The sequence below is a fragment of the Danio rerio genome, chromosome 1, assembly GCF_049306965.1.
Source record: "Danio rerio strain Tuebingen ecotype United States chromosome 1, GRCz12tu, whole genome shotgun sequence".
In the NCBI taxonomy this organism is placed as follows: domain Eukaryota; kingdom Metazoa; phylum Chordata; class Actinopteri; order Cypriniformes; family Danionidae; genus Danio; species Danio rerio.
This window is the reverse complement of record NC_133176.1, coordinates 53,982,895-54,002,500: the sequence shown is the minus strand read 5'-3', so window position 1 is coordinate 54,002,500 and position 19,606 is coordinate 53,982,895. Positions and strand designations below refer to the sequence as shown.

The following is a 19,606-nucleotide window of genomic DNA, read 5'->3' as shown; positions in this document are numbered from 1 at the left end:
AAAAAATGAATGAATGAATGAATTCAGCTATAGCGCATGTCTTTGGACTGTGGGGGAAACCGGAGCACCCACACCAACAGAAAAAATACCACGGAAGAAACCCATACCAACACGGGGAGAACATGCAAACTCCACACAAAAACGCCATCTGCCCCAGCCGAGGCTCGAACCAGCGACCTTCTTGCTGTGAGGCGACAGCGCTATTCACTGCGCCACCGTGCTGCCCCCCTTGTCTTGTTTTTAGTATTATTAGTAATAATAATAATAATTTTATACATTTAAAAAAAACTGAATTGGCTTATATTTTGTTATGTCCTCTGGATGTTTTACTATTTTTGTGTGTGTAAAAATATATACATATATTTAGTACTTTAGTAGTTTTTGTTTAATTTGAGAACTCTTATTTATGAGATTTTTAAATTATTTATAAATTATGAAAGTGTTAGGATATACACGTATTTATGAAATCTTTTAATTTTATTTTGTAATATTTACACTTCGGATCAGCATTTTTCATATATTGTCATATATTTTGAATGACAGATTATTTTATGACAGATTTATACTATAATATTCGATGTACAATGATTATTATAATACAAGCACATATGAACCGTCCCATAAGTAAATTGCACTAAAGTCTAAATTAATTTTTATTACAAAATGATAATACAATTTTTCACTAGCAATTTCACTTAACACTGTCAAAGAACAATATAACGTTGCATTATTGTATTACTCTTCATAATAAACCACAAAAAACATCTGCTTAATGTCATTTTATCACAAGGGTTTTTGTAAGGGTTTTCAGGACATCATCAGGACAGCATATGCGTGTGTGCGTGTGTGTGTGTGTGTGTGTGTGAGATATCAAAAACAGGTTTAGTTCAATTTGTTTAATTAAAAATACTGACCTGTCAACGGCTCTATACTTTAAACTACAGCTATAAGTGACGTTCCTCTAATCAGATAAATCCTCTTGTGACCTGATGTGGCCTAAATAAAGGAGTCATATTTTGGTGTCCATGAACTTACGGCAAAGTTGAGACAGAAGGTTTCCTCCACATCACCCTCAAACTCCAGCAGCTGCTGCAAACTCCTGGCAAAACACAGACAAAAACAGCACATGACGAACGTTTAGGAAACATCCGACCTGCAGTTTTGGAAAATGTTCTCTGTTTTAATCTGTAAAGTCATCAACAGGCATTTAATTGTCCTTCTCTGGTGTAATCGCAGTTAAGAGCTCAGCAGCTGCAGGATAAAAACACAAACCCCTGGCTTATGCAGGAAAGCCAGGGGCTGCACATCATCTCCCACTTTTAACAAATGGCACTTTTCTGCCCATGACTTTATTAAATGTATATAAAATATGGCATTTATATAAGCGGAGAGTCAGAAATGAGGCCAAATGAGGTCTCAAAACAAGAACCAGGACATGGTTATTGCAACATTAAAGGGATAGTTCATCCTAAAATGAAAATTTGCTCATGCTAAAGTGGTTCCAAACATTGATGAGTTTCTTTGTTGTGTTAAAGACAAAAGAAGATAGTTTGAAGAAGCATTTAAACAAACAATAATACTTGCAATTTTTAGGATGCAGAACAGTTAAGAACAGTTTTAGGATGAATAATACTTTTAATATGATCTGTTTTTCTTATTATTATGATCTATACAACATTTCTGGCTGGTTCTCGAATAACAGCACTTATACACCTTCACTCTTGTATATTATTTTGCCCACATAAAGTGACAGCAGATCAATAAACTCACTACAGTTTGACAAATATTGCAGCTGTTGGACAATATAATACTTTTGAGGCTTTTTTAGATGAGAATGTAGTTGTTTAGATTGTAACTGTGCAGTTTATTTATAAGAAGGATAGTGCCAATTCTAAATATTTATAATTTCGGAGATCAGCGGCCATCAGCCTGTCATACTGAGCAGAGCAAAGACGGTTGACATTCTGCCACAAGATGGCGAAAGAGACCGCATAATAAGTCTTTAAGGGAGAAAAACTCAGCGTTAACTTTAAACAACAGCTAATCAAATCATTATAAAACAGGTAAGTGACATTCTAAGTCGATCTCTTGCTTTTCTATGCTGTAGTGCTATATTTATACCATTGGTAATTTGCTAATGTTTGCTTTGCTTTGGCTTTTTCAGGGTTATTTAGTGTGATCTCCTGATTGCAACAGAGAAATACTGAAAAATCTCTGTAGACTGATGGCATTTCAAGTCGTTCAGCCTTATAGACCTAAAATGCAAAATCACCTGTTTTGTCATCATTTTAGACATTACGCTAGAGAATCATTTAAATACTAGCTCTAAAGGGACGTTTGTGAAGTAGCAAAGGTTAAATAGGATTTGAGACTCTCTGCATTTCATTTTCTTTTTTATTTACATGATTAAGCCGTCAAACTGTTGTACAAACGCAATATCACACTCTAAGCAATGCAATATGGCTGTATGTCATCACTGGTTGGACACTAAGGCCGTACTCACACTATGTACAGTTGCCTCGAACTGGGCCAAAGCACGCTTGTCCCCCCTCCCGTCTCCCCCAACGGCCCGCACTCACACTACAATCGGGCCTGGGCACGCTTACATCATCGATGCTGCGCTGTTCAGTAAGCGATCTAGCTCAGCAGAGAGGAGATTTCTCTAGTTATATCGTTTCAGTCGTTTGATATACAGTGACATGCAGTCAAATATTTTTTTTTAAATTTATAAGATAATAAATTAATAACAAGACACTAATATTATATAAAGATAATAAAATAAAGACATTAAAATAAATTGACCAAAAATGTGGAATATATCAAACAACAGCATGTTTTTTATTAAATTAAATTATTGAAATAAATTAAGGCTACAATAACAATAGCTGTGATGAGAAACAAAATAATGTTATTTTAAATATATTAACACATTACCTTTACCAGTTTAAAGTACAAAATTAAACCTAAGTGGAAAACAAACAAAAACAATCCAACAAAAGATAAATAAAATAAAACACAAATGAAATAAAACACAAATTAAATGAAACAAATTAAATTAAATTAAACACAAATTAAATTTAATGAAACGCAAATTAAACGAAACAAATTTAATTAACAGAAAGACAAATCAGATTAAATGAAACTAAAATTAAATTAAACAAATTCAATGAAATAAAACATAAATTTAATTAAATGAAACACGAATTAAATGAAATTAAACACACATTAAATGAAACTAATTAAATTAAATTAAATTAAACAAATTAAATTAAATGAAACACAAATAAAATAAAAAAAAAATTCAAATTAAATAAAATACAAATTAAAATAATTGAAACATAAATTTAATGAAATAAAACACAAATTAAATAAATGAAACTAAAATAATTAAGTTAAATTAAATTAAATTTAAAACTATTTTCACAATCCCTGTGAATCTTTGCATTTCTCTTAAACCTGTTAATAAGCTTAAAACCATCCACAGATAAATCCAACAATGTGGCGTCAGTGGCAAACACATTTACCCGAGAGGAAACCAATTAATCCCTGATCCTTTTAAACGCCTTAGTTAGTACACAATCTAATCATCTGCCATGGGGCGCAGTGCCATATTAACTGATGCTTGTCCTAAGAAAGTTATAATTGCCGTGTCAAAGTCTGCTTTTATAAGCAGATATGACTCCGGAACAGCCACTAATCAAAAAAACACGATTACAGACTTGAACCGGCCATCAACTCCAGCCTTTCTGCTCTCCTTCTGTGACCAATTAGTGGTGTGATAGTGACTCACAAACCCGAGCGCTTCAGAAAGCTTTTTTTTGGGGGTGGCTTTTAATTAAGGTTACATAAAAACAACCTGTTTATGCAATGCAGTGGCAAAGGCCATGGAGTGCAGGGCAACAAAATAAAGCAAAACAGTTTCTCTTCAGTGGTTTGTTTGGTGCGTTTAGGACTTCGATTTCTCAGTAAAGCCCCGCGGGTCACAGGAACTCCATTGATTTGGTCTAAAGAGGGCTGTGATACAGTGCTGTGTGGGAGGCTGAGCTGATTTCATTAGCCAGTGATGGCTTTTGGTGGGGGAAAAACAACAACATGGTGTCTCAAGAGATGAGAGTTTAGACAGAGACTCAGAAAACCTAGTATGAATGTTAAAAACATTAAGAACATGTTTTAAAAATAGGGTTTAAGAAGCATGTTGGCTTTTATTATGCATTTAGCATGCTGCTAACATGGCTTAACACATTAGCCGCGTTTCCACTATCGCGCCTAAAGCGAGCGAGCCAGGGCGAGCCAAGGCCAGTGGGGTTTCCACTGTCACTTCCGGGGCCTAATCGGGCCAAAGCGGGGCTTTCTTGGGGCCAGCGGCCGGCCTTTTTCGGCCCGCCGAATACCTTGGGCCAAGGAGGGCCAGCTGGGGCTTCGGGGGGGAGTGAAAGGAGAGGCGGGCAGTTTTCTGATCGCACATGAGTAGATGCGCCAAACAAATAAAGAAATAAGGGAAAGAAAACATCTAGCCTTATAGTCTGGGGTCTTTTTGCGTATAATCACCCTTATGTTTCCCTTTTAAATGTAAGGCTGCTGCATAAAATAATAAAGTAGCTAGTTTTAATTTATAGTGACGTTTTTTTGCTGCGTCCTCCTTTATGTTTCAATAACGCATAATAATCTTTACACCATATTAAAGACACAGCAGACAGTAAAGGTTTTCGAGAGTTTTTGTCAAGTTTAAAATGTTTGTGCGCGTTTAGATGCCTGTATGTGTGTGTGAGACCGGACTAAAGCGCTCCTTCACAGCTCTGTTATGCCGCGAGCGGCTTTTTTCTTAATTTATTTTGGAGAGAATACACAATATAAATACAACAGAAGGACATAAAACTTAACAAAATACGTGCCCACTTTCATAGACTTTAAGCAATATAGTGTCATATCTTGATAAAATAGCCTAAGCTTTAATGAAATATAATTTAAAGAATTACAAATATCGGATAAATATAAAATAACATTAAATAAATAAACCAATATAAAATAAACAAAAGCTAGCTATATGTAGGTAGCCTATATACAATACATAAATCGAACCGTTTTAAAGCCACATATATAGCCTATAACTTTCATTTTACAAAGACCTGTCTGAAAAAAAAAAGATTTTCGATATTTTATAAAAACAACAACGGAGACGGTTTGAAATATTATTTATAAAGTATTTGGATAAGATGATATTAATCAAATCGCGCAAACAGAGCATTATTTGAAAGCAGAATCTAGCCTATTACCTTTTTTTCTTTCACCCAGTCCTGCGCAGCGCTCGCTGTTTTAAACGCATATGGGGGAAAGTCCAAACACAAAATGTGTTCTATATCCTCAAACAACTGTTTATGTTTTTATATGACGTGGTTAAATTTATAAATGAAACTTTAAATGGAGAGTTTTAGTGAATAGCTGCCGAGAGCAATAAATATGGCTATATTTTATAAGGCTACTCGCTCTTATGCTGAAACACTTAACACGACTTCTATCAAAACGAGGATGTTATAAAATACATGCAATATCGAGTTATAAAGGAGAATTTCTGTGGCTGTATATTATGGATGTGTGCGCTCTCTGTGATGGGTCCCTGCGTTCGGCGAGAGCAGTCGATGCACAATGCCAGTTGGTCGGCGAGTAAACAAATGTAATGAATGGAAATACACAGGTCTGTGCGTATAGACATTTCATGTACTGCTGTACAGTAACGTGTCATTTGTTTGTTTCAGTTGTCTTCATTTTAATGGTTTCGTTTCGTGATGATTCTATGGTGTGCTTTATCTGAAGTGGGCGGGTTGTGTGACGTTTGATTCGGGGACGTTCTGTGGGCGGTGTTTGCGTGACGCGCTGTGAGCTATTAGCCCGTCAGTGGAAACGCGACATGATTTCGGCCTCATTTCTCAACCTCCCGGGCTATTGGCCCGACCCGGCCCGATTAAAGCCCTGGCTCGCACTGGCCCGATAGTGGAAATGCGGCTATTGTTAGTATGGTTCTATCACGGCATTGCTAGTTTGTTTCTAGTATATGAGGCTAGAACGAGCTAGCATGTGATAACGCACGTAACATGTTTTAGCATGTTTTGAAAATGTATTTAGTTTTATGCTGCTAGCATGTAGTCAACCTCTTTTAGCACAGTGCTTGCATGTTAGCACTTTAATAAAAACATTCATAATGTTCTAGCATGTTGTTAACATTTTTCAAGTATGTTTTGTCAATAGGCTAACATGCATTATCCCACTGCTAGCGTTTGAATTTGCAAGTAGCCAGCATGAACGGGCAGATAGATTGCGTGTTGCTAACATACATTCAGCATCATATCCTAACAAATTTTGTGTTTTACAAACATATTTTGGTATTTTGTTGCTAACCCACAGGACAATTTTGGTTTGGTGAATGTTGCTACAACATTTTGTTATGTGTCGATGTTATGTCGATGGCATGTAATAGCTACATGTTCGACATTTTGCTAGCATGTTTAGCTTGTTTTTAACATGACTTATAAAGTGTACCATGTTTTAGGATGTATCTATCACAGTTAATATATCAGTAGCATGAATTAGCAGTTTGCTAACATGTATTAGCATTTTGTTAACATGTTTTAGTATAAATTTAAGTTTTGCTAACATGTTTCTAGCTTGGCTAACATAACATTAACATGGTTATACATAAAACAGTAAAACTCTTAAACACATGGCTAGCATGTTTTCACTTTTTTTAACACGTTTTATAATGATCTAACTTGTTTATATGTCCAAAGCTATTTACTTAGCTGTGCTAGCAAATGCTTGACAGCAATTCTAAAGTGTGAAGGTATAGGGTATATGCCAAGCTAGTGTTGTTCCCATGCTGATAATCTTCCGGTGACCTGTTATTGTGAATTTTTTTTCCATTTTATACGGTTCCTTTTACAGCATCAATGTTTTAATGTGATTAAAATATAATCAGTTAAACAGACTTTGGCATTCATTTAGATGCTCAAGCGTAAAACGAGACAAAAAGCCGTTTACTAGCAAGTGCCCATCAGAATCGGCAGGCTAGCGCAGAAGCTCCTTTAAAAATACTTGGGTAAATTAAATGCTCATATTATAAAGACATGGTGGGGGGAAATGTAATTTAGTGCAGTGCTTCTTGTACAATCTGAGACCCACTTTATATCGGATATCACTCAGTCAGTGGAGATTGTAGATTTTTAAAGAAAACAAACCTTAAACACGCCGATTTTGCAATGGCATTCTGTTCAAAGGAAGCACTTAACCCAGATTACTGGCAAATTAAAAGTCCTATTAGCATACTGGCATACACCCCATTGAACTGGCAGCATCTATGCTAAATGTTTAGCAAGATTTACTGCCTGAAAGTTTTCACCCCCTCAATCGAAGTCTATGTGGGTTTTTCAAAGATTTGATCAGCTGTTTTGAGAAACCCGTAAATCTGATCAGTTAGAAAAGACATAGAATATAAATTTAGATCAGTCTGAAGGTGTGAGCCAACCTTGGTAGTTGTAGCTTTAAAGCTCTAGGAGAAGATGCGTTTAGAAATGTGGGCTCGGAAGAAGAAGCTTAAACAGGAGATCGGTGTTTCATAAGCTAACATTATTAAATCACAAGCTTGACAACTTAAACAATCCCTTTTGCGAAGCTCTAGGAAATTGGTAATTTCTGAACGAACAATGCCTAAATACAAACGTTGGAAAAGCATTGTGTTATACCTTCCCTCTGTAGGCGAAAGTTCTTTCAGGTCATCCAGAGTGGGCGAAATTTCCAGGAGCTTCTTGTAGAGCACCAGGGGAAAGTGCAGGTCCACCACAGTGGAGTTATAGATGGCCAAACCACAGATTATGCCAATCAAGTGGAACCAATTGTGCTCCACAAAACACTGCAATGCAAACAAACGTACAGGTTTAAGGTACACATACAACTAAATCTGCAATACTTATCTAACAGCTAACTTTCCATTACAACCCTTTATTTATCCAAGAATATTTGTGTGCAAAAAACAATCTTTGTAGAATATAAACTTTGCAGAATCATGTGCAGTCCTCATCTCAGCCTTGTTTTGTACACAGCCGAGAGTACTGGACGTCATCGAGCTCTAGAGAAATCCTGCAGGATCATCATGTTTTCATGAAAACAGCAGAGCTTGGCGAGACATTTTCAAATCATGATAAGATTATTGGTTGACATTCTCAATCACGCGGCACTACTCCTGCCTGAAAAACACCTGTGAATGACAGTACGTCCTTCAGTTCTCATCCTGCACTATTATAGTTTTTGGAGAACACTGAAGATTGTCCTGTTTTTTACTATCATCTGAAATGCGCTGAATGAAAGAGCATTGCAAGCTATAAGTTTTAATTGAAGATAAAGTGGAATGAAAGAAAACAAATGTTTAAACACAATGACACATTTCCACAAGGCTTTAGCAAACCGCCAACACATTTAACATTTTCCTACCATGTTTTAATATGGTAAATACATGCTAACAGCAATTCACATTTTCGTAGCATGTTTATCAAGTCGCTAGCATGTTTTAACACTAAGCTAGCATGTTTTAACATTATTAACACACGCTAACATGGCTTAACATTTTCCTAGCATGTTTATTAAGTTCCTCGCATATTTTAACTGTAAACTAGCATGTTTAACATGTTTAATACATGCTAACAGGGTTTAACATATTCGTAGCATGTTTATCAAGTTGCTAGCATGTTTTAACATTAACATAAGCTAACATGACTTAACATTTTCCTAGCATGTTTATTAAATTGCTAGCATGTTTAAACATGGTGAATACATGCTATCATGATCTAACATTTTCCTAGCATGTTTATTAAGTTGCTAGCATGTTTTAACACTAAGCTAGCATGTTTTAACATTATTAACACACGCTAACATGGCTTAACATTTTCCTAGCATGTTTATTAAGTTCCTCGCATATTTTAACTGTAAACTAGCATGTTTAACATGTTTAATACATGCTAACAGGGTTTAACATATTCGTAGCATGTTTATCAAGTTGCTAGCATGTTTTAACATTAACATAAGCTAACATGACTTAACATTTTCCTAGCATGTTTATTAAATTGCTAGCATGTTTAAACATGGTGAATACATGCTATCATGATCTAACATTTTCCTAGCATGTTTATTAAGTTGCTAGCATGTTTTAACATGGTGAATACATGCTAACAGGATTTAACATTTTCCTAGCATGTTTATTAAGTTGCTAGCATGTTTTAACATGGTGAATACATGCTAACATGATTTAACATTTTGCTAGATTGTTTATTAAGTTGCTAGCATGTTTTAAAACGATGAATACATGTTAACAGAATTAAACATTTTCCTAGCATGTTTCTTAAGTAGCTAGCATGCTTTAACACAGTGAAAATATGCTAACATGATTTAACATTTTCGTAGCATGTTTATTAAGTTGCTAGCATGTTTGATGATTGTAAATACATGCTATCATAATTTAACATTTTTCCTAGCCTGTTTATTTATTTTCTAGCATGTTTTAACACTAAGCTATCATGTTTTAACATGGCTAACACATGCTATAATGATTTAACATTTACTTAGTATGTTTATTAAGTTGCTAGCATGTTTTAACACTGAGCTAGAATTCTTTAACACTGTTAATACATGCTAAACATGGTTTAACATTTTCCTAGCATGTTTTAACACTAAGCAACCATGTTGCAACATGTTTAAAGCAACACGGTTTAACATTTTGCTAGCATGTTATTAAGTTGCCAGCATACTTTAACAGTAAACTAGCATGTAACATTAACATTTTATTTAATTTAACATTTACACATGCTAACATGGTCTAACATTTTTCTAGCATGTTTATTGGGTTGCTAGCATGTTTTAACACAAAGCTGGCAAGTTTGTAATAGGGTAAACAAAATGTTAAATGTTATTTATATGCTTTTAATGTTTTTAACATGGTAAACAGATTGCTAGCATGACCTTGGAAACATGCTGGCAACCATTTAGTGTGTGAAACACACCTTTATCATGAATGAACATGTTGCTAGCTTGTTTACAAACTGTTTCCAGTGTTGCTAACATGAATTGGTATTTTGCTAGCATGTTTTGCCCATAGTTGCGTTGCTATTCTTTTGGATTCAAAGCAGATACAACTGAACTCACTTTGTCAGAGAACCACAGCAGATTGGATTCTGAATACTGCGTGAACATGCCGTAGATGGGGTTCATCAGCTCTTTCAGCAGCAGCAGGAAGAACTCCTTGGTGACTCCTCCAGCATCCACAGCTTCCTCTCCATCAAAGATGACCTGAAAAAAAGTAAACAATGAGACTGCACATTAGTCAAGCATGTCATTTTGGCATTGTGCTTTGGGATGAATACACACCTTGAGTGGCTTTTTCAAGTCTACATCATTGTAGATCGTGAGCTCCCGGAGAGCGTCGCTGACTAAGTGGTTTCTCCGTACGTGGAGCACCAGGAAAGGGTTTCTCGCCAGCAAAGGCTCCATGGTCAACAGCATGAAGACGTTGTGCAAGTTAGCACCACTTACTGCCATCTGAACAGCAAGAACAACTAGTCAAAAAGGCTAAGAATGGTGGGGTTTTAAGAAATGACAAGATCAGATTTATTTGTATCTGTTCTGAAACCAACAGAAACCACTTTGATAGCCAATAAAAAAAATACTAATTTAATAAGTCCACCTTAACTTCAAACATTAATAGAATATGTCAGAAAATTTATTTTTTAATAATTATTTTTCTGAGGTAAAATTTTCTAAAATAATAAAAGTGCATATAAATATATAAAAAACAAGAGGAATAACATATAGTTGCAATATATTTATATAGATAAAGTTGCATCTGTTAAGGATTTCAAACAGCTACTTATTATATTTTAAATAAATTTTGTTATCAAAAACATAATAAAAACAGTTTTCTGCATATTTATATGATTTTCTTTAACAGAAAATAAGGCTGAAATTAACATTTTGGAGGAATAAGTAAGATTTTTTTATAGATTATTATTTGTATATGAATTAAAAACAAACCAGTTATTTACATAAGACATAATTTGTAATAATATTTCACAATATAATTGACTAGACTGTTTTTTTTAATCAATAAATGCAGTCTTGGTGATAATAACAGCCTTCTTTCAGTTCAGTTAACAATTTCAGGAGCATATAAACACACTGAGTTGCTGTGTTTTACCTGCATTTGCAGCTCAGCATCTGTTTGCAGCACGGTTGTCTTGGCTTGCGCGTTCAATATGAACGGATAGGCACATAACGTGACAGAACCCTGGGAAATAAGATTCAGACAAACAAGCTAAGTTTGTGCTAAAAAACAAACAAACAAGCAAACAAAAAATACACTAACAGAGTTTTCCATTTAACACACCTGCACTGGAGGGTATCGCATTTTCTGCAACAAAAAACAAAACAAAACAAAGACACGTGTTAAACTCTGGGTTACTTTTTAATTGGTCAGCTTGGGTTAATTAAAGGGACAGTTCACCCTAAAATTTAAATGTACTCATCATTTACTCCCTTCCAAACTTTTATGGGTTTCTTTCTGTACAAAAGAGCATATTCTGAAACGAAAGCTGGAAACCTGTAACCATTGACTTCCAGAGTAGGAAAAACATTTTCAAAATATCTTCTTTTGTTTAACAGATGAAAGAAACAAGTAAATGTTGACAGAAGTAGTAAAGGATAACAGAATTATCATTTTTTGGTGAAGTAAGAATCTCTTTAAGATATGAGGTGTTCATTGACAACTATAACACTGTGAATTTATAATGATGTCAAGATATTGGATTATAAAACCGCAAATAAATAGTTTGATATCAAAATTAGTAAAAACTGTAGCAATAGTGTTTAAAGCAAGATTTATCCTGGACAATAAATCAATGTATTTATTATCTAACACACATATGTTGCATTACAGGAGTTATTGTGCTGAAATTTGGGGGAATACATACAAATCTAATTTACGATCCTTATGTACAATGCAGAAAACAAGTAATTACCTAATAGAACATGTGGGGTATTTGGGGCATACAAATCCTTTAATTTTTATATCAAAGACACCCAAGTTCAATGATTTGGTTAATTTTAAAACAGCACAATTCATGTTTAAAGCTAGGAATAAAAAAACTTCCAAAATGTAAACAAAAGATTTTTTGAAGAACGACAAGGGGGGTATAATCTGAGAGAAGAACGAAATTGTAGGATGTTGAAAACAAGAACAACTTTAAAAAGTTTGTGTATGTCTGTCTGTGGTGTAAAACTGGAACAGTCTAGATTAGACTCTAAAACAACGTCAGGATATTAATCAATAAAAAAAAAACTGTATAAATATATATTAATAAAGGAATATAATGATGAAGGTGATTGAAAAAGGATAAAAAAAGAAAGGTATGATGAAATTTTAATTAATGGCTATTTGCAGTACTATGTTGTTGTTGTTGTTTTTTCTATTTGCAGTTCTATGTATTTGTTGTGTTAATTTTTTATGTTACAAAATGAAAAGGTAAAAATAGAATTAAACATATTATTTGTCAAAGATGCCAAAAGGATAAACTATGTTTCATGTACAAAGAAGAGATAGGTAAAAGAATAAATAAGTTTAAGTAATCAACGAATGATGTATGTGGTAATGAGGTGGGAGAATAATAGGCTTATGCTTCATCCCGCTCCATTTTCGACCATGTTGAAAAGCATTTTTTTTGTTAATGATATTTTATGTATGATGTTTCTGTTTGAATAAATAAATCAAATAAAATAAAAAATTGATGACCTCAAATTGAATTCCTGGAGGGCCGCAGCTCTGCAGTTTAGCTCCAACCACTTCCAACTCACACCCGCTTAATAGTCTCTAGTAGTCTTGAACACCCTGATTAGTTGGATCAGCTGTGTTAGATTAGGGTTGGACTGCAACTGTACAGAGCTGCGGCCCTCCAGGAATCCAGTTCATCATAAAAACATCCTGGACGTTTCAGAACTTAGCAAACGTCTCCGCGAAGGGCAATGTGACATGGAAATACTGTATGCATATGTGTAACAGTATACGCACAATATCAGCTTTGCGCAGAAACCATTTGAGGTAGTCTTCCTGGATGTCCACCAGGGTTGCGATGTCGGGGATGTAAAAGTGGTTGTATTCCACACGATGGGCTTTCAGGTTGACCTGCAGGGATGAAGTAAAATTAGTTTTTTTGTTTTTTAAACAAAACTCCCCAAGTTACACAAGCATTTCAGCTCTATTGCTGGGGGGAAGCTCAGTTTGATTAATCATTCTGTTGACTTACAGGTCAAAATGACCTGTGACCATTTTAATAGCAGGAAGAAAAATAATAATAAGTGCATTTTTTTTTTTGATGGCACGGTGGCTCAGTGGTTAGCACTGTCACGTCACATTTCTGTGTGAAGTTTGCATGTCCTTCCCGTGTTTGTGTAGGTTTTCTCTGGATGCTCCCCAACAGTCCAAAGACATGCGCTATTGGTGAATTAGATTGACTAAATTGGCCGTAGTGTGATTGAATGTGTGAGTGTGTATGACTGTTTCCCAGTACTGGGTAGCAAAACATATGCTGGATTCTGGACCCCTGATAAATAAAGCGACTATGCCGAAGGAAAATTAATAAATGATAAATTATGTTTTTACATTTGATAATTAACTTCAAAATGACTCCAACATTAGAAAAAGTCTTCCATTTTCAATTCTCATATCTCATATCAATTCTCATCCTGTGGTCTGTGTGAGTCCTAATGCCCCGGCCCCTGGTAAAAGTGAAGGGGACACTACACTGTCAGTGGGCGCCGTCTTTCCGATGAGACGTTAAACTGAGGTCCTGACTCTCTGCGGTCATTAAAAATTCCGTGGCACTAGGAGTTTAACCCTTAATCCTGGCCTCAATGATCCTCATCCACCGAATTGGCTGTATCACTGTATCTCCACTCCACCTACAGCTGGTGTGTGGTGAGCGCACTGGTGCCGTTGTCCTGTGGCTGCCGTCACGTCATACAAGTGGATGCTGCACACTGGTGGTGGTGAAGCGCTCTGGGTGTACGGCCATACACAATAAATGCACTATATAAATACACATTACATTACATTACTTATTTGGGGAGATTACTGATTCTTTACTCATTAAAGGGCACCCATTATGCAAATATTATTTTTATAAGGTGTTGAAACACACTTGTGTGGTAAACGGATGTGTGAATATAGTAAAAAAAATACTTCATTCTATTGTTTATAATCATTCATTCATTTTCATCCGCTTTTCCGGGGCCGGGCCGGATCTCAGGAGAGAACCCCAGACTTTCCTCTCCCCAGACACTTCTTCCAGGGGGATCCCGAGGTGTTCCCAAGCCAGCCAGGAGACTTAGTCCCTCCAGCGTGTCCAGGATCTTCCTCAGGACCTCCTCCCAGTGGGAAATGCATGGAAAATCCTTAGGTGGGCATCCAGGAGGCATCCGAAACAAATGCCAGAGCCACCTCAGCTGACTTCTCTCGATGTGGAAGAGCAGCGATGTGGAGGAGAGCTCCTCACCCTATCTATAAGGCTGCACCCTGCCACCTGGGGAAGGAAACTCATTTTTCGGCCGCTTGTATCTGAGATCTTGTCTCACGCAGTCAAGTGATGCAATTTTACCAAGTTTACCAAGCTTGAACGTTGCACCTAAGCAACCTGCGAAACTTCCGGTCTGACACATTTGCATGCGTATGAATGGAAGTCTATGGAAGGAAAAGCCCAGTATGACCGCAGCTTGAATATGCCAATGCATATGAATTCTTAGCTCCGCCCTCTTTTCAAAATAAAGCACAATCTCATTTGAATTTAAAGCGACAGTCACCAAAATGGCATAATTTGGATCAAAGCCTAAAAGGGTCAGTTTGAAGAGTTATAAAACAATATTTATGAGGTATTTTGATCTGAAACTTCACATGCAGACTCTAGAAACATCAGAGACTTATTATACATGATTTTTTCACCTTGTGTAGTTTCTCCAGCAGTCGCAAAGCGGCGCTGGTGTAGCTCTCCAGAAACACAGGCATCAGAAGAGCTTTCCCGCCGGTCAACAGAAACACAACGATGCTTTTGTACATCTCCACTAATCTGGTAAACACCGTGCAGTCCATCAGCGACCACCAGTTATCTGAGGAACAGCATCAAGATTGCGTTTTGACTGTGAGATTTGAGGCACTCTGTAACTAAGCAACAACTAGAGGTGTTGCCAGGCAGAAGAGAGGCTGGCGGTGGGTTCATACCGAGCACTTTGCTTGGGTTGGCGTCCAGTCTGAGGATGGCCATGGCGAGAGGGATGGTGAGAGTGATGTAGTTTTTGGAGTCCTGGAAAGCGGGACATTCAGACAGGATCAGGTAGATCCGCATGGCTTCCACGTCAGGAGGAGAACAGGGCAGCTGGGGGATCAGGAGACTCTCAAAGCTCTTTGTGATCTGGAGGAACACGTTTGCAGGATATATATATATATATATATATATATATATATATATATATATATATATATATATATATATATATATATATATATATATATATATGAATTTAAATTTATAAATATATATGAAAGTACATTTGCGTTCGTAACATGATTAGTGCATTCTTAATTCTTGATGCTTTTAGATGCATTAGTGCAAGTCAAAATTATTAGACCTCCTGTTAAATTTGACTTATTTAATATTTTTCCCCAATTTCTGTTTAATGGAGAGATTTTTTTAACATATTTCTAAACATAACAGTTTTAATAGCTCATTTCTAATAACTGATTTCTTTTATCTTTGCCATGATGACACTAAATAATATTTTAGATATTTTTCAAGATACTATATTCAGCTTAAAGTGACATTTAATAACTTTACAAGGTTAATTAGACCAGTTAAGGTAATTAGGAAAGTCATTGTATGACGATGGTTTGTTCTAGAGATCTGCGCAGGACAAATTTTTTTGTCCCAATCCCGCGAGGTTTTATTCCACATCCGACCGTTCCCGTCGTTTACTTTACAGCCTTTGATCACCCACTTCCCACTTAAAATATTTTTTACCCAAACCAACTGTTCCCCCTAAATTTAGATCTGGTTTCCAAAATCTCAGGTTTAAATTAGGTACTGCCAAAAGAGAGAGATAACAGATGAAACTGTAAGTTGTGCAAGGATTGTAGGCTAAGGCCCAATCCAAACTCTACACCTTAGCCCTTCCCCTTAGCCCTCATTTTGCACGTTCACGTGAAGGGGTAGGGGTGTCCCAATGCTCTTTATGTTGAAGGCGTATGACAAAGGGGAAGGGGTAGATAGCCCTTTGAACGTAGATTTTTCAGGACCACACTCGACACTAAGAGGTAAGAAAATTTCCCAGAATACACCAGCCACAAAGGCAGTATAGCTGCACCCAGAAGTCAGGAGATCCACAAAATAGTATTTTTAGTCATTATTACAAATTTGTACAACAAACAAACATTTTTTAATACATTCAAAACCACGTTCATGTTTAACCGCGGTGCTTTACAACTCCGCTAAAATAAAAACAGCTCAATTTTGCTATCTATAATCCCTAATGTGGCTGGGAATGAGCTTTTTACAGGAGGGCTAATCATTTTGACTTCAATTGTATGTGTATATTTGTATAAAGCTTATAAACATATTTCTTTTATTATTAATTAATAAATAAAAAGAAAATAGAGAGAGAAAAAAAGAAAAAAACAAGAGGAACTTGATTTACTCCTTTTTGCTTTCTGAATTTAGTATAGAATTTAGAAAGTTTCAAAAAATGTATACATATACCAACTTGTTTGTTATGCTATTAATAAGGCTTTGAATATTTTAGAAACCTGGTCAGTACCACAGCACTGCAACTGCCTTCTATGCATGCTGTGCTTTAAATAAATGATGAGATGATGGTGAAACATCAAAGCACACAGACACACCTGCTCCAAAAGTCTAGCGAAGGCTGGTTTCATCAGGGTCTCGAAAAGCAGCCGAACAGCATTGAAATCGATGCCTGGGACTTTGGGGTTGGTTTTGAAATGCCCGTCATCACTGTGGAAACAGCAGGTTAAAATTACTTCCCAAAAGCTACACATACTTGATTATTCATTCATTTTCTTGTCGGCTTAGTCCCTAATCTGGGGTCGCCACAGCGGAATAAACCGCCAATTTATCCAGCAAGTTTTTTTACGCAGCGGATGCCCTTCCAGCCACAACCCAGTTCTGGGAAACATCCACACGCACATTCACACACTACGGACAATTTAGCCAACCCAATTCACCTGTACCGCATGTCTTTGGACTGTGGGGGAAACCTGAGCACCCGGAGGAAACCCACGCGAACGCAGGGAGCATCCTTGATTAATTGACTAATTTACAATGGTTTGCATTTGCTGTGTTACTTCATTAGTTAGAAACACGTAACGGTGACATTTAGTGCACTGGAAATAGGAACAAGCTAAAGTATTAGTTGACTTTAAGAATGAAAATTTCCATTCTTTTATTCATCCAAGACTTGCTCTCTTTAGTCGAGAATAAGTTAAGGCTTTTAAAGAAAACAGGCAGGACTTTTCTCCATATATTGGAGATCTATGGTGCTTTAAATGCAGCTTTAAAAGGCTTTTAATAATCCCAGTTGAGAAATAGGGTTTTTTTTCCCCTAGGAAAATAATTTTATTTACTCCTTTATTTGTAATCTAAAATAATTGTATTTATTTAGTTTTTTGGGGGATGAATAATTTTAGGACTGACTGATATTTATTTATTTATGTTATTTTTTTAATGACTTTTTAAAATGACTTTGAAAATCAATTACCTTGATTAATAAAACTGTGATTTCTTGACTGGGATTATATAAAGATGCAATAAAACCGCAGTTTGGAAGTTCAAACGACTGGGCACCATTAAAAATCCATTATATTGAGAAAAAAATCCTGTTTGTTTTTCTTAAAAACATTGATTTGTTTTCAACTGACGAGAGTAAATCAAGATTACATCTTGGATGACAAGGTGTTGATTAAATTATGTTCAGGTCAACTAATGCTAAATGTGAGGTGTGGAGATTTAGGGTCTTTCTGTGTGCCTGTAGCTCTGTAAGGATGAAAGTAGATCACACAAACACACAAACACACACACACACACACACACACACACACACACACAAACACAAACACACAAACACACACACACGCACACACGCACACACACACACACACAAACACACACACACACACAAACACACACACAAACACACACACACACACACACACACACACACACACACACACACACACACACACACACACACACACATACACTGGGTGTAAATGGAGAGCTGCAGGTGTTTGAGTCTGATGCTGATCCTGCACACGTCCAGTACGAGCCAGTGTATTTTAGGCATGTCAGGGTGGAAGACGGACGATCTATAATAAATAGCCTGTCACACATCAGACATGCGATTAACTTGAGTCCAGTTTCAATGAGACAGCAAGATGTGTTTACCCTTGAACTGCCTTTTAGATCATGTTCACATTCATTTGATGCAATCTGGGTCAGATCATTTCAATTCCATTGATTCAATTGCTAAGACTCATTTCATTCAGCTCAATATTAAATTCAGTTGAATTTGAATCAGAATAATGTGACAGAAATTGATTCAATTAAATCGGATTGTTTTAGGGTTTAAGTAGGATTCAACTGGATTTGACTCATCAGATTTTGCTGTTCAGATCTGACTCAATCAGTACTATAAATAATGCATGATATAATACAAATTGATCCATTTAAAATAAATTTGACCACACTAATTAATATGAACTGGTTTCATGTGTATTTTATTAGTTCATTTGGAGTTGATTCATTTCAAATTAGTTCAATTCAACTGCATGCAAACGTGTCACTGAGCAACCGATTCATTTTGTGAATGAACGTTGAGCAAGATGACAGAATGTATCAAATTTAAAAAGGTTTTAAGGAGTCAATTTGATCGAATCTGATTCAGCTCCATTGGATTAAATTGGAATTTAGAGGTTCAGACTTAATGCAACTGAATCCTATTACATTTCATTTGGTCGATAAGAGCTGAATCAATTGAAATTAACGGACTATGTCATCGTTTACTTCATTCAGTTCAGTTGAATCAGCTAGATTCATTTGAAATCATACATACTTATATGATCAGTCATATTTACTATAGGTTGATCGAGTAACCTGTCTAAAAATATGCAATATTTCAACTTGAATCACTTTTTGATTTGTTCTAATTAAAATGAACTTGATTCAATTATGTAGATGTGAATGATCGGACCCATTTAGTCATTCAGATTTGATTTGATCTGAATCAATTTACTATATACAACTGGATTCAATTCTGACATAATTTAATTCATTCCGTTCAATTGAATCAGTATGATTTATTTTTAATGCATCATAATAACTGTCCAATCATATTTGTTTAATTTTGATTTAGTAACCAGACTAAAAATATGCAATTCACCTTGAATCACTGTTTGATTTGGTTCCACTAAAATTCACTTGATTCAGTTACTTAGATTTGAACAAACTGACTTAATCTA

The 19,606-nt window shown here is 35.8% G+C and overlaps 1 protein-coding gene across 4 annotated transcripts in view; it reads right to left on the bottom strand.

Annotated features, from left to right (window-relative positions):
- The window catches only part of herc3 (HECT and RLD domain containing E3 ubiquitin protein ligase 3), a 53,430-nt gene that overhangs the window by 8,873 nt on the left and 24,951 nt on the right, over positions 1 to 19,606 (bottom strand). For 2 of the 4 annotated variants that reach the window (NM_001145624.1, XM_073912670.1), the window contains 10 exons: positions 16,973 to 17,084; positions 15,299 to 15,488; positions 15,023 to 15,186; positions 13,097 to 13,210; positions 11,420 to 11,443; positions 11,231 to 11,320; positions 10,405 to 10,575; positions 10,183 to 10,326; positions 7,734 to 7,900; positions 1,036 to 1,099 (listed from right to left, as the gene is read on the bottom strand). In NM_001145624.1, the coding sequence (NP_001139096.1) occupies positions 1,036 to 1,099; positions 7,734 to 7,900; positions 10,183 to 10,326; positions 10,405 to 10,575; positions 11,231 to 11,320; positions 11,420 to 11,443; positions 13,097 to 13,210; positions 15,023 to 15,186; positions 15,299 to 15,488; positions 16,973 to 17,084 (1,240 nt within the window). Of the gene's footprint in view, positions 1 to 1,035; positions 1,100 to 7,733; positions 7,901 to 10,182; positions 10,327 to 10,404; positions 10,576 to 11,230; positions 11,321 to 11,419; positions 11,444 to 12,503; positions 12,851 to 13,025; positions 15,187 to 15,298; positions 15,489 to 16,972; positions 17,085 to 19,606 lie in introns of those variants that run through there. The other 2 variants (XM_073912288.1, XR_012385620.1) reach the window with 2 other exon arrangements.